The following is a 15,732-nucleotide window of genomic DNA, read 5'->3' as shown; positions in this document are numbered from 1 at the left end:
ATGTTTATGACACTACTGAATCAGTACTTCATTATACTTTGAAAGAATATTGTATTTTATTAAAAGTACAAATTAATCTACTCTGGTTTCTTTAGACATATTTGTTAGATAAACAGAAATAATAAAACTCTATAGTCAATCTGTCTGATAAATATGAATATTTTTCAGCCCTTATTTTGAACCTGAAATTAATCTCCATGCTTCAGGTGTCTGCAGCCTGTATCTAAGCATTTCTGAAACGCCTGAATGCACAAACAGCAGAGCGCTCAGTTGTTGCAATGTGCTGAAACCGCACTGTAAAAAAAAATAAATAAATTTAACCTCCACAGGCTGTGAATGTTGAATTAAAAGTGTGTAGTCAACTGGTGAAACCTTGCCCTACAAGCACTACAATGTGCAGTAACTGGTTTCCAGCTGATAAACTGGGACATGCAGTGCTGACAGCAGGCTGTGGTGTTAACCACCTCACAATAAACAGAAGTCAGGCTGACTTGAAACAAACATTTGAGGAAGATGGCACAAACAATCAGCTTCTTTGGTCATATTTCTGCAAGATGGTTTTAAAATTAATTTGAAGTATAAAAACAAAAGAACACACTGAGATCAGATGTGGTAACTTCACAAGTATCTCTGTGAAGTTTCTTAGATTTTTGCCTGGAACCAAAGTTTGAAGTGACACGTGGCTTTACAAGCCGACTGAAACCAGACTGTGGCATGTGTGACGCAGCACTTCCTGTCACGGTTTCATGTTGTATTGTCACTGAGGATTCACAGCAACCAGTGATTCAAGCTGTGTGTATATTTATAAGATATATATTTATGAAATAAGAGTGTAATCAATGGTGCTGTTTCCATTTGTCTTAAGGCAGAGACAAATTACAACACAGATAAATAAAAGTGAGTGGTTGTGGTAAAAGTCTGGCAGTTAAAGTTTAAGTGCATGTTGTAGTTGAACTAGGGCTGAAATGATTAATTGTGATTAATCGATAATTGAAATCAACTAATTTAGAAATCAATTAATTAAAGTAATTTTCTGAAGAAAAAAACAAAGCAGTAATTATTCCAAAACCGTACAAAAATATTAAAACATTTAAGATAAAAACACCTTTTTCTGTAAATGTGTTTTAGCCAAAACCTGTCAAGTGGTTTTAGCTTCAAATGTACTAAAAGGAATGCAATATTACTGCATATTAGGCAATACAATGTTTATTTTCTTATTTAAGCAAGAAATGTAACTATTTGCATATTTTAATGTATTTTTTTATTTTGTATAAAAACTCTTAAGTGGTTAAATGAAAAATCTGATAGTAGAAACTGACCTGTTCAGTCGCTCGCAGGACGAGGAACTGCGCACCGGTGTGCCCGGTGGGTTTCCCGTGGTTGCCGTGGGAACCGGATGCTCCGGCAGAGCCGGACAGGGTTTGGACTCTCGCTCTTCGCTCGGCTCCGGGATGCTTCCGATTCCCGTCGACGCGCTGCCCACGGAGTGGTTTCTCCGGTGGCCGAAGTCGGACATGCTGGACGAGCGGGAGTGACCTGTGCTGTAGCCTGAGGACGAACGCACAGCCTAAAGGGTTACCGTGGAAACGTTGGGATTTTCATCCCTTTGTTTATAAATACTAAGCAAATTCAATAAACAACAACAACAAAAAAATGGCGGCCACTATTAAAACTGTTATGCAAAATTCACATTTTGCATGTTTTTATACTTCCATTTGGGTCTCTACTGCTTCTAAAAAATAGCCAAAGCAAAAAAACAAAAAACAAAAAAAACAACCATACAGTGCCAAAACATTTATTTTGGCAATAAATGAATACATCTAGTATCTGAGCTACATTTAATTTCCCTTTGGGATAAATATAGTATTCATGAATTTGAATGTTTATTGGTGTCTGGAAAAAGAACAGAAGTCATTAACAATTTCTCCTAAGAGAGGCGTCTTGTCCACTGTTCTGTGTTTGTATAGAGGAAATCGAATTAATGGAAAAGGAAGGAAAATGTGTAGGTTTGATAACCCTGTTGTTGCACAACTTGGACTCACTTTACAAGTGCACCATAAATGTTTCCATCATGGTCTTATGTTAAAAGCAGGGTGCATATGGAGTCTTAAGGAATTGGATAAGGAGGTTTTCACCAAGAGAGAACAAATGGGCAGATTTCTTAAAGAGCTGAGCTGTGTAGATTGATTATCTCTATTATGTATTATGTAACGTCACAAATCAGCATGCACAACCCGTTACCTAGCAACCCCAGCGAAGCCCAGCTGGTTACCTAGCAACCTCTGCTGAGTTCCAGCGTATCTGGTTAAAATGAACTATTTCAATGAACTATATCAATGATCAGTTATTTTGCACTTTTGCAACCAAAGCTTCATGTCTGCAGGAAGCTCTTCAAAAGCAAAAAACATCTGAGGGCATCAGACATGAGACAGACAACTTCCTGCAAACTAATCTGAGGTTTGAATAAATCTTATAACGCGTTGCATGAGGCAGGAAAAAAAAACACGTTTCCACCCTTCATGAGCGAGGCACTGCAGTGGATCTCTGCGCTTATCCACTTCCTCTAATCGTTTATTAGTGTCATTTGATCTGCCGGCGCTGGAAACCGGAGCCTCCAGGTTTGAACAGCAGTCGCGGCTCATCCCCGGAAATTGATTTCACTGCGTCTATCTCCTCGTCGAACCAAAGGTTACTTTTAGTTTTACCTGAGTTACTGGACAAGAGGAGCTAAAAAAAGAAACTATTAAATGGTTTTTAGAGCGTGTGATTATCTACCTGAGAGTTTGGACTGCTGGCTGGCGTAGCTGGAGGTCCGAGAGTGGCCGCAGCCTCCCAGATCGTCTGACATGACGGGACACTTTCCGTCTCGGCTTTCACCTGGATGAGGAAGGACAAAGTGGATAATTTCATTTCAACCCCTCTGAGTGTTCGCTGCAGATGTGTGAATGACGAAGAATAACAGGAGTTTAGAAGCTAAAATGTATTTTCCTTAGTTACCTAAAACTCCTTTTACCCTGAAATATTAATATGATGCGACACAGAGGCCCATTTTTTTAGTTATTGGCCACTCAGCTGGAGGATGAGCCATGTTTATATTGCCATCATCAGCAGCATTTCCATTAGAAATGTCTGCAAAACTTTGTCGATATTCCACTAATGTCGTAAAAAATAAAATTTTGCTGTTGTGATGTTTCCATTAAATAAGAAACGTAATTAAAATGAATGTTTGTTCTCACCATGTAATTAAAATCATGCCGCACCATCTTCTTCCCACTACTTCCTGTTGCTGTCTTTGTCGTTTCCAGCAGTAGTAACATCCGGTTGTCGGTTACATGACTTGTGTGACGCAAAAAAACTACTTCCACATCAGTTTTGTGAAATAAACTAATTTGATGCAGCCGAAAAACCACCTCATCCAAAACATTTTACTTTTTTCATAATTGCCATCTTTCCATTAGCAAATTTATTTTCGTAACTACAATTGATGGAAATGCAGCTTCAGTAAGCATGTTTGTCAGGAGTAAGCAAAGAGAATCCATTTTATTGTCATAATGTCATCTTAGTGTTGGTGTTATAAAATACCAGAAGCACCAGATAAAATCCCTGAGAATGTAAGTAAAGAGAAGATAAAAAGTTGTCCTTCAGGCTAATTAAAATAATTTCAGTTTTTCTGAATAACCTTTTATTTCCAGACAAAATCTAAATAAAATCTCATCTATAATGACTACAAGTTTGACAGAAAATAAAAGTAACTGCAAAGGAGAGAGGAGCTGGAAAAACCACAAAGTTGCTTTGAAACACAAATTTAAGTGTTTTCTGTTCACGATTCATTTTTTACTGATTAAAGAAAAATGCATTCCTTTGTAATTTAATATTTTAGAAGACAAAATTAACATTTTACAAAATTTAATCAACTGGAATTAGTCTAATTAAGCATATCACAATAAGCAATGAATCAATTACTTGCATTAAATGGAGCGCGATAAACTCCCTTGCATGTTTGTAATTTGCATAATAATAAAGTGATGCTTTCCTTTAATATTTCTGAAAAGTTTCCATTTTGAAGAACGCTGGAAACACTGGACAAAGTATAAAGTGGTTAGTTTGCACTTTTTTGTTACACAAATCCTAACTGGCAGTTTTGCCAGTTAAGCAAAACTGCCAAACTGACTTACTTGCTGGCAAAACATTATTATTTATGTTTTGAAGTGCAGTTGTGTTTTGCTGTGACTTCATAACCCATTTTATTTATTGTTTATTTTGGATAATTAAAACGTCTTCCTGTTGCAGTGTTAAATGTTCTTTGGGAAATTAAAGTTTATTGATCTTTGGGAGGATGTACTTGCATTATTATGGTAATATCATTTATCACAATAATTTCTGGGACAATTTATCGTCCAAGAAAAATGCGACTGTGAAATCTAAGAATAATACCAAAAATGACTGAAATTAAATCAGACTGTGATGCTGAATTAACCTTAATGGGATGTTGGTTCCACCTAGATAAAAAAAACAACATAATATGACAGTTTGTAACAAAAATTGACATTTTACAGTCTTACAGTCTTGGGGTCACCAAGTTTCCATGGTAACATGTAGAGTTTTCTATATGATGCTGGGATTTAACTGGAACCCCATGTTTTGGTCAGATGGGTGTAATAATGAAACAATAATAAAACAAAGGATGTAAAGAACCACATTTTACACAAGCCGACGCAGTTTCCCCCTGAACAGACACGAACACCGTCCTATTTTTAAACATGTGAAAGCCCACAGGTCAGAACAGATTGTAGTTAATCTAAAAGAGGTTGTTTGAATTATACATGAAAGCGCTCTTCTATTCAACACTGCAGTGTGTTCACCCATGAAGACACGCAGAAGGGGAAGAGATTCTGATGTAAAAGGAGTAAAGCTACAGAAACACCCAAATAAAACCATTTTACGCCTTATGAATGTTTATAAAGCTTTAACATTTTATAGTGGGAGAAAGTGAGGATTATATCTGCAAGAGTGAACAAAGTCGGGTTTCTCTTGCTTTAAAATTTGCTTAAAAGCAAAATGAAGATGAAACAACTCTAGAAATGTTTAGTTTACCCGAAAACAGCTAGATTTGTCCATCATCACTTTAGGAAAATGTAATCTACAGGAACAGAGCGCGATGAAGCTGAGTTAACTCACCAGATGGTTTGCAACTCAGAGCCATTTGGCTCAGCTGCTGTGATAAAATGCTTCGGCGCTGCAGCTAATGACTGCAGGGAAATCCATGGATTATCAGATCAGACGGCTCCGTTATTTACTTATTTACTGAATCAGTTTTGTAGGCTACGCTGAAAAGCAGATCGTGGAAGTGAGGAAGTGACCCGAGTCTGAATGACTCAATGAGACTCCTTTACATCAGACCGAATGTGTGTGTTGCATGAGGTGACAGTAAAACTCTTAAAACTATTCACATCAGGGTTCCAACTCACAATTATTTTAGTAATCGATTATTGCGACGATTAATCGAACAAAATGGGCAAATTCTGTAGATTTTTCATTTAACCACTTAAGCCTTTTTGCACAGTATTACAAAAACATTTAAAATTGCAAATAAATACATTCCTTTTTAAATAAAATAAAAATGTTCCTGCTTTAAATGCAGTAGCATAGCCTTCCTTCAGTGAATCCTACGTCCACATCAGGAGTTGTGGGTAGAACATATTTTCAAGCAGGTTTTATTGTATCTTAAATAAAGTAGATATATTTTGTATGATTTTGACTTGATTAGTATCTGTATATGTTGGTTTTTCAGCAAATTGACTTTTATGTGTCTGTATACTCCAATTAATCAATTACTTAACTAGTTGATGATTATTTAAATAATCTTGATTAATCTGATTAATCGTTTAGCCATAATTCAAATGATACATTTTCTCACAAACTTTAGTCTTTTACTAGGATTTTATGGGATAGAACAATACAAAGCTAAAAAAAAGATGCAGTTTTAGAAGTTTTTTAACAAATATACAAAATGGAAAGTAAGTTTATGTTTCTGTGCACATGATCAATTTAGAAAAAATAAAAGTTTTCCAACATAAAGTGTTTTTCGGCAGCATCAAAACTGCGAAGGGAACACTTTTTTTCATGTCACACGAGTCATATGACCAACAACTGGATGGTGCTACTGGCGGAAACGACGAAGAAGACGACAGGAAGTGGTAGGAGGACGATGGCGCTGCACGTTTACGTGAGCAAACTTATTAACTTTTGCTATGTTTCTTATGTAATGTGATTTTAATTGTGCTTTCTATTTTATGGACAAACCGCAATTTATTTTATTTTATTTTTACATTAGAGGAATATCTACAAAATTTTGCACAAATTTGTAATAGAAAAAAAGCCATCGAGTTTCTAACAAGCCTCCAGGCTGCTCCTCTAATTGTTTTTAAATTTTAGATGTGATGTCTTGGTGGGTTTTCAGTTGTGCCCTTTCCATTTTCAGATATTAATTTATTATTAAAAACTTACACACAGGCAGTCTCTGGTTATTGAGAGAGGTGTCAGTGAAGGTAGTTAGAGTTTACGGTTGTTTGCAGCGGACTTTAAAAGATGCCTGCCGACATTTCAACAAACAGAAAAAAGAGAGAAAGTGAAGAGTGATGGCGTGATTCGTCTCACCAGAAAAGCCTTTCTGTGAGTCTCCGCCCCTCCTTTCCTCCAGCAGGCTCTCTCCATCACTCTGGATCCCAATCACCGTGGCTGTGGATGGAGGCCTGGACAGCAGAAACACAATGTGGCTTTATTTCCTCCTCAGTATTTCAATGAGGCCTTTATTACAAGGAAAGAAACCAAAGTAAAGACAAGGCGTTGCTGATTTAAACTCAAGCATTAAATTTAAATTGGGGAAAAATGTTTCTTACCTATAGGTAAAGAAACTTTTCTTTCTGAATGCCAGCTTCAGTTTTTGGTATAAAAAATGTGAAATTAAATAAACAGTTTTTACAGATTTCAATTTAAGACTTTTTAATGCCCACTTGATTTAAATTTAAGACCAAAAAACTATAAATATAGGGGATTATTGAAGTGAGCTAGTGGCAAAACCAAACTTTGGTGATACATTTGCAATTAGCCATGATAGTCGCAAAAAAAGCTAGCGAGCTAGCAAGGGCATATTAGCTTCTAGTTAGCAACCGCACTGAAGATGTCTGCTTCTTCCTCAAACTTAGTCCAACAAGGAAGGAAAAAAAATACAGGACTGAATAGTCCAGCCACTGCAAAATCTAAGATCTGTGATTAATAAGACCAATTTACATAAAAAAAAAAGAAAGACATTTAAGGCCTTAATTTAGGTTCACCAATTTAAGGCTTTTTAAGGATGTGCGGACATCCTGAATTTTTTTTTTTTAAATTGGCCTTTAGAAGATAGAAATATAACAAATTATTTTCATGAATCATTTATTGTTTGGCTCTGTTTATTTTCACTCATTTTCAGTCACTATTATGTTAAAAGCCTCAATCGTTAAAAATGTATTAAAATTTAATACATATTGTTATTTTTCTGAACATGTCCAGAGCAGATCAGGCTGCAATGTGAAGATCATCAAATGACCCTGGAGTGATTTACAAAATAAATAAAGGAATCAGTGAGACGTTTCTGTTGGGCACCTGTGTCACCATGAAGCAGAAAAATGGAAGTGATTATCCCCAATAATCAGAATTATGACAACAGATCTGCGGCCAACGTGAGTTTGGGTGAAACCAGTCTCAACTTCCATCTAATTTTTTTTTTTAATCGGATCATAAGACAAAACGAGAGCACAACCAGTAGAAATGGCTCTAGTGGAGCATCGATTATCACTTCTGCAGAAAAGTCGGAACCAAGAGCGGTGAGGTTCACTTTACTTCCTTCATAATTATTATTTTCAGCCGTTTACATTCAGATTTACAGCGTCTGGCGTCTTCTGGTGCAGAATTAGCAACATGTCAGGAGGGAAAAACAAATCAGACTTTTTTGGGTGAGAAATTTGGAATTTGGCCTTAAATAGTTGGATTTTGGTTGCATTTGCTGCTGTGTGAACACAGAAATAGCTGCTACCTTTATTAAAGTCCACAAGTAGAAACATGTTCTTCAAACTTACGTTTTGAAACAGGGATCCCCTGACATGAGCTGCGTACCGATGATAACCTATGGAGAATGAAACGGTAAATGGGTTTTACTTCATTAAATCTGCTTATTGCCTTGCATTTAAAGTATAAAACATTATTCCTCTCATCCAGAAATAAACCAAGCTGTCTGCTGTGAGCACACAGATGTTACCTTGAGAATGGAGTTATCCTGCCGGGTATTTTTGGTATCATAGCCTTCCAGCAGACACCTCCGAGTTGTGTTTCCTGAGCCGGCAAACTCTGCTAAATTCAGATCTGCAAAACCGAGCTGAAGGAGACAAAAACAAAACAAGGTGAACCTTTTTTTCACTTCCTGTCTGCAGAAAATCAGTAATGTGACCTTAAGATACAAAGATAGGACATGCAGGAACATGAGAACAAAGGAATAAAATATCTTTTACGGCTCAGTTTTCCTTCACGACGGGCCGGTTGCTATTTAAAAGTGACTAGAATATTATCACGCTGCTCAGTTTCAGTGACTAAGCAAAACTGCTGAGCGTAATGAGGCAACGAGCCATCTGTTAGCTGCAGACCATCACTAATACTCCCTTTAAGGAACCTGAGCTGTTGGCTGACGACATTTATCAAATGAGAAAAAATCTCACTTTTTCATTTATGTATTTTTAAATTACAAAAGCCAAAAGGATAATCTACATAACATGTAATTATTGTAATTTATACTTTCCTTTTTCCCCAAAGTGATAAGATTGTAAAAAGAACTTTTAAATAGAAAACACTTCCTGTTATCCTGGAGAGAAAATATGTTGGAAGCAGATCTACTGGCTGTTCTTCAAAATGGGAAAGACAAGGATGCATTAAGGCTGAAACTAACGATTATTTTATTTATTGATTATTCTGATGATTATTCAGATTTTAAAAATTCTACAGAGTCTTCATTTAACCACTTGGGCTTTTTATACAATATTAGTAATACATAAAATAATTAAAATAAGTAGTTATTTTTTTTAAAGTAGGAAAACGTACATTAAAAAATCATTCCTTTGATCAGTCTGAAACAGCTGAAGTTAAAACTTGACGAGTTTTGGCTAAAACAGATTTACAGACAAACATGTTTTTACCTTAAATGCAAAATGTAGATGTTTTATGAACAGTTTTGGCTGAATATGTTTTTCTCAGGAAATGTCCTACTCCAGCTAACGATTAATCGATTGCTAAATTAATTGTGATTAATCGTTGCAGCTCTGCTTTTCACAAGCCTGTTGATGGCTTTGAAAACAGCTAAAATTTATAACTTAGTGATAATAAAATAGTCCAAAATGAAAAAACAAAGCTGGACCAGGAGCCAAGACTCACACCGTGAGGATTTTACAGAAAGTTAAGCATTTTAAATTGACTGTAGGTCAATATTTGCATTTCCAATATTTGTATTTCACCCTTTAAGTACATAATAATTACCTTTGCGTAAGCTTTTCCACCCTTGAGCTCCTGAAAAAGAGAAAAGCAGAAAGGTTAGAAGCAGGATGATAATCTGTCCATTTTTAATCCCTGACATGTCAGATTACGATTATTAAAAGTAACAGGAACACAAAGATAAATCACTAAAGTTCTCCTTTTGGTAAATGTTACTTCAGGTTTCACATCAAACTTTCAGGTTTCAGTTCAACAACAGAACGTTTGGAGGCTCTTCCATTTTACGAACCTTTCTGACCGAGACGCGACACATGCAGGGGTCCAGCACGCCGGTTCCTGCGCTGGCGCTCATCTTGCACGGAAAAGAGAAGCGCTTCCTCCATCGGACGCAGTTGGCCTGCACCGGCTCCCTGGAACAGGAAGTCACAGAGGATTAGATGACCTTTATGCCCGTGTAAGGTCAGATGTCCAGGCTGCACACGGTGGCCAGAAAGGCCAAATTTCAACCGAATGTTGAGGATGGTTGTGGCAGCAACATTTATCAAGACGTTTCTGTTCAAGTATGAAAATTATTTTAGCACAAAACATGGATAAATAAAGGTTTTTGATCTTTTTGTTGCTAAAATAACTCTTGGTGTAATATAAAATAGATTTGAGAAAGCTGAGATGCACCGACCGATTGGGCTTATTTTGGACAATATTATTATTATTTTAAATGATTTTTTCCTTTTAGTTTTGGTGCATCTGTACAGCACTTTGGTATTTAAAGCACTTCATAAATAAATAATGACAAAAGATTTTATTCTTGTAATATTATATCTATTCCCAGACTATTATGAAAATATAACTGAATGCAACTTTATTCTCATACAATTTTATTCTTTATTTTCGGAATATTACGACTATTTTCCAAGTTCGTCATCATTTTATGTTTTATTTTTCTTATACATCCCTAATGCTGCATCGTACAAAATAAACCCACCAACACTAAATTAATCCCAGATTAATATATTCTGCTTCCAGTCAACATAAACTGGTATTAATTATCCTCTGATTTTGTTGATAATTGAGCTGATTAATCGACGTTTTTGCTCCATGTAACGTGAATCCATGCGTTGCGATGGCAGAAAAATGGCTTCCCAGTCCGTCCTGCACGTGAGTTCCCAGCAGAACGGATGGGATGAAGTGAAAGAGAAAGGATTGTGTGCGTGGGCAGAATTACGATACCACAGATGGCTCCACTTTCACTGGCGTCCTCTGCTCTACCACTCACATCTCCAATCTGTCTGTGCAGCCCAACATGCCGTAAATTACCTCACTTTCTCCCAGTTCTGGAGGTTTTTGCATTTAGTGTTTGCACATTTTTAAAGAAACACCACATGTTGTTAAATGCAGAAGAAATGGGGTTAAAAATTAGCAGTGTGTGGTGAAATGTGTATTCTGCACCGCCTCACTATTAATAAAAACCAGCAGATGTGTGACTAATGTTGTACAAATGCTGACTTCATCCCGAGGTGAATACTCTTCGGAGGGAACTCCCAGCGTCGGGAGTTCTGGCTCTTCTTCATGGTTCACACTCTGCGGCTCGAAGCGTTTCTCTGTGCAGATAAATCCGATTAGCCGGGGTGAGACGCTCTGGGTTCCAGCGCCAGTAAATCCCGCCTTTCCTTTCTTTCAGACGTCTGGTTAAACGACAGCAGCTCTTCATTTACAGACAAAAGAGAAGCAGCAGCTGAACTACAATCGTTTACAATGGAGAATTAAGGGAATAAAGTGAAAATACTATGAGGATAAAATTATAAAGAATACGGAAAAAAAACAGGAATAAAGTCAGTAGGAAGAGAATAGTCATTAAGATTTTATTCTCGTATTATTATGACTTTATTCTTGTGTTACTTCTCATTATTACGACTTCTTGAATTTTGCAACTTAATTTGCGTATCATTACGACTTTCTTGTATTATTACATCTTTGATCTCGAATTATTACAACTTTGTTCTTTTATTGTTACGTGTATCCTTGTTTTATTACAACTTACAACTTTACTCTAATGCGAGAATAAAGTTGTAATAATTCATGAATAAAGTCGTAATAGTACGGTATTATTACAACTTTATTCATGAACTATTGCGACTTCGTTCTCGTGTTATAACCTTTTTACTGTATTATTAATATTATTCAAATATTATTTCAAATTTATTCACGTACATTTACATCTCTATTCTCGTAATATTACTACTTCTCATTATTACAAGTTTATTCTCATAATTTTATGATTTTATTCTGTTTATTTTTTCTTAGTATTGCCCTAATAGTTCCTTTGTTGTTTTGTAACGTGTCTGAGGAGCGGTTTTCCAATGTAGACCTTGATTATAAGCAATGAAACAATAAATGGTCAGATTGGAATCAGACTTTTTTTTAAGTCATCATTTCGGTCAAATGCTGGAAAAAATAAAATAAATTATAAAATCTATCAAATAAATTCAGAAATTAGTCGGGGCGCACGGATTACAGTTTTCAGCCGGACCTGCCGACTCAGACTTTGGACAATACTGGCTTAAAATTACCTAATTGGTTTTGGCTGGGAAACGTGTGATCAGTGCGTCTAATTAAATGTAAAATACCAACAGATGTACCAAAGAAAATAAATGGGAACAAAGCAAACATCTAAAAATAAGCTTTAAACATCTGTTGTTGCCACAACCCTAAAAACAAACTAAATTATCGTATTTTAATTGTTTTTTATTTTTATCATTTCCTTCTTTTTGTGCAAATGTTTGAGGTAATTTTGCATCACCCTGAAACAATGGCTCCCCTCTCGGTTAAAGCTGATCTGGTTTACGAGGCAGCGTCAGCCACTGGACTTTTCCTGCGTCAAACTGTCGGCAGCAACAGCATAAACATGAACCAGTTACTCAGGGTTACCGTGAATAAAGGATGCAGGTCATTTCCTGTCACAGCCGGCCGCTGGGACGTCGTCTTTCTCTACAGTTTTACAGTTTGGTGATATTTCCAACCACTGCTTTTAAATGGTTTTACAGCTAACAGAGTCACATGACCCTAACAGGGTCAACTGCTCGGCTTTTAATGGGTTTTTCTTCCACCTGTTCATAATTTGAGTATTTTAATAGAAAAAAAGAAGTTATTTCATGTTTATTACCAACATTACACATATTTACAGCATGTGATATATATATATACATATATATATATAAGTAATGTAACTGTCAAAAACAAGAAAATGACTCTGATTCACTAGAATTAATAGGATGAATTATTTGATATATGAAAATATATGTGTATGAAAAGGCATTAAATTACCATCAGCAGCCTTTGCACACGTTTCTCTTGTAGGACTTCAGATTGTAAGTTAAACAAACTCCTTAAATTATTTCCACATAAACAATTTTGATAAAAAAAAAAGAAAGTACGGTTTCATCTTCCTAATAGGAAACTTATATTATTGCTTGGCTGAGCTGATCAAACACAGGATGATCGAAGCAGACATGTACAGTCATGAAACATTTTTTAAAAATGTGTTTTTGACATGTTTGCTCTAAAGAAATCCTTCCGTATTAGATTTATCCAGTGTTTTTTTTTTATAAAAGCAATCACATTTGTTGGGATTAACTTTATAAACTTGGCTTAAGATGTCAAAATCAGCCAACTCACCCTTGAACTGACGAAGGGGTGTACTTTCTTTTTAACATGACTGCACTCATCTCAGTGTATCTATGTTTCCATTGCTTGGAATCAACTAATAAAGATCTAAAGAAAGTAAAAAAATTTATCCAGCAAATGCAAGCTTTAAATTTCTTAGTATTTAATTGCAAAAAAATAATAAAATGAAACCAATGAAGTTAATTGATCAAGTTTTTTCAGAAGATACCAATTTCCAGTTTTTCCTTGATCTGACCTGCAGACTCTCCTTCACTCTGAAAGCATCGGGAACGGCTTGTTGGGGATGTGTGCTCCAAAATCACAGTTTTGGTTCCCTACACACACAAGTTTCTTTCATACAGGCAAACTGGTGGCCATCATTTTAAAATACTTTCTTCCAAACCAAAACACCTAAAATCTTACAGCAACTGTGACAAGTTTGTTTGTTGTAAGCGGTTCTGGCATCATTGGAGTCCAGAGTTTGGTTGGAAGCCCATGACCAATAGATCATTTGTATGACTTGTCATTTTTCTCTCTTCTCTCTTTCTACCAAAAACTGGATGGTAAAAGTCTTCAGTCTGGTCTCAACTGTCCCTTTTTTTAAGTACAAGTTTGTTTACAGAGACTTCATGATTCATTTTATTTGTTGTTTCATTTATTTTGGATATTTAAAATGTCCTCCAGTTCCAGTGTTAAATTTTCATTACAATTTAAAGTGTATTGATCTTTGATCATGTGTTCTTGTATTTCAAAACAACAATATTATCATTTAAAGCTTTAACTTCTGGGACAATTTGTCGTCCGGCAAAATCTGCTATTAAGACAGGCCTATATGTATGGAGATAATTCGCTGTAACTGATACTAAACAAATGAACATTTGTGTCTAAACCGACACAAACTGACTCTTTCAAATTGTCACTCATCGTTTGTTACTGCAGTATGTTTTGGAAACATAAAATTCAGTGCAAAAAAGGTATTTCATCAGTGTATATATGGGATCCAGGGCTGTCTAACTGGTCTCTGTTTTTTTAACACAAATGAAGAAGACTTTTGGATGAGAAGCATCTTAAAGAATATTTTTGTTATTATTGACAAAGTAGATCCATAATTTTAGAGATTTTTCCATTTCTGTGAGACTAAATTGGCTGTTTTAATAAACAACTCCTATAACGTAACTAATATATCTATTACAAATAGGGCTCAGGTGTGTTATGTACACTTATAAGCTATAAAACACATTGGCTCTTATGGTACAACAGTACTTCCCTTCCAACTAAACTGCAAATAAGATATTCAATTAAACACCATTATGATGCCGTGAATTACTTTAACACTGTGCAGGTTTTACCTTCATGACTTGAAGCTAAACTAGGTTTTCGAGGTACAATTTGAAAAAGTTGAAGTACAAATTTATTATGAAATGACGAACAGGTGACAGCTCCTGCGTTTGTCTTAGATAGATATTTAGTTATATTTAACATAAATATCCTGAAAGATGGTTAATTTTACATCAGCTTTACTACTAAAACATTTCATTTGACTTGGCTCATTTTAACGTTAGTCATGTAGCACTTAGCTAACCATCTGTTAACGTTTCTACCACGGAGTTAAACGCTAAACAGAGACAGAACACTGGTTCCAAGTAAAGTATTTTCCTTTTTACCGTGAAGATTCCTCGGAGAAGCCGCCATCCAGCAGCCTGACTTTACAGAAGAGGACACCGTTTACGATGGGGACCGACGACAGCTCGTCCAGCTCAAAATCCACCCTGAACTTGAATTTCTTCTTCTTCATCATCATTAAATCCATACACAGTCTCGGCGGTTGCGAGGAGATGCTCCGATCCCAGGCGTCGCTGACATTACAGCCCCATTGTGTGCTCTTCTTCTGGTTCACCGGAGTGTTGTTGTGGGAGGACGGTGACGGTGAAGCTACGGATGACAACAGACCATCAACGCTGCAAACGCTAGCGCTAAATGGATGTGCTTCCTGTTTAGGTTTTCAAAATAAAAGCATGTGGTGGACGTTCCACCTTTCAATGCAAAAACGTTAGCTTGGATTTTTTTAATTCTGAATTATGCTTTGTAAAAAGTCATATATTTAATTTGACTTACAGCGGTGTATTAGGGTCATTATATATATGGATCAAAAGAAATAAATTTCTACCAAGGTGTCAGAAATTTTCTAGAAAAAACAATTTAATTTCTGACAATGAGAAGTCAAAAAATTGTTAGAAAAAATTAGAAATTTTGAGATTAATCTAAGAAAATTTTCAGAAAAAAAGGAAATTTCTGAGTTTCAAAAATTGCAAATTTGCTAGAAAAATTTCAAAGATTCAGAAGACTTTTGAAACTTAGAAAATTTCCAAAAGTTGAAAATATTCAACTTGTGAGTCTCAGAAATTTCCCGTTTTATCTTCTCTATTTTCTGAGTTTAATCTCAAATTTGAGCATTTTCCAGCAGTTTTTCAACTTTTCAAATTCAGACATTTTCCTTGTTTTTTCAAAAAAAAAAAAAAAAAAAAAAATTCTAAGGGTTTTCTAAAAAATTTTCAA

General features: G+C 35.7%; 2 protein-coding genes across 3 annotated transcripts in view; one reads left to right on the top strand and one right to left on the bottom strand.

The window, feature by feature from the left end:
- henmt1 (HEN methyltransferase 1) overlaps positions 1-6,418 on the top strand; it is an 18,699-nt gene extending 12,281 nt beyond the window's left edge. The window contains exon 10 of the transcript XR_001426678.1: positions 6,093-6,418. The gene's annotated coding sequence lies outside the window, so the exon portion shown is untranslated. The remainder of the gene's footprint in view (positions 1-6,092) is intronic.
- Positions 1-15,732, bottom strand: part of LOC106955913 (protein FAM102B) — a 23,786-nt gene that overhangs the window by 3,821 nt on the left and 4,233 nt on the right. For both annotated transcript variants that reach the window (XM_015046361.1, XM_015046360.1), the window contains exons 2-9: positions 14,841-15,108; positions 9,806-9,926; positions 9,562-9,591; positions 8,297-8,413; positions 8,118-8,164; positions 6,658-6,752; positions 2,776-2,877; positions 1,320-1,548 (exon numbers count right to left, since the gene is read on the bottom strand). In XM_015046361.1, the coding sequence (XP_014901847.1) occupies positions 1,320-1,548; positions 2,776-2,877; positions 6,658-6,752; positions 8,118-8,164; positions 8,297-8,413; positions 9,562-9,591; positions 9,806-9,926; positions 14,841-14,986 (887 nt within the window). In that variant the 5' untranslated portion in view covers positions 14,987-15,108. The remainder of the gene's footprint in view (positions 1-1,319; positions 1,549-2,775; positions 2,878-6,657; positions 6,753-8,117; positions 8,165-8,296; positions 8,414-9,561; positions 9,592-9,805; positions 9,927-14,840; positions 15,109-15,732) is intronic.

Source organism: Poecilia latipinna, unplaced genomic scaffold (assembly GCF_001443285.1).
Source record: "Poecilia latipinna isolate Pla-1442-1.1 unplaced genomic scaffold, P_latipinna-1.0 Scaffold776, whole genome shotgun sequence".
In the NCBI taxonomy this organism is placed as follows: domain Eukaryota; kingdom Metazoa; phylum Chordata; class Actinopteri; order Cyprinodontiformes; family Poeciliidae; genus Poecilia; species Poecilia latipinna.
Note: the sequence above shows the minus strand (reverse complement) of the source record. Positions and strands in the feature narration are given on the sequence as shown.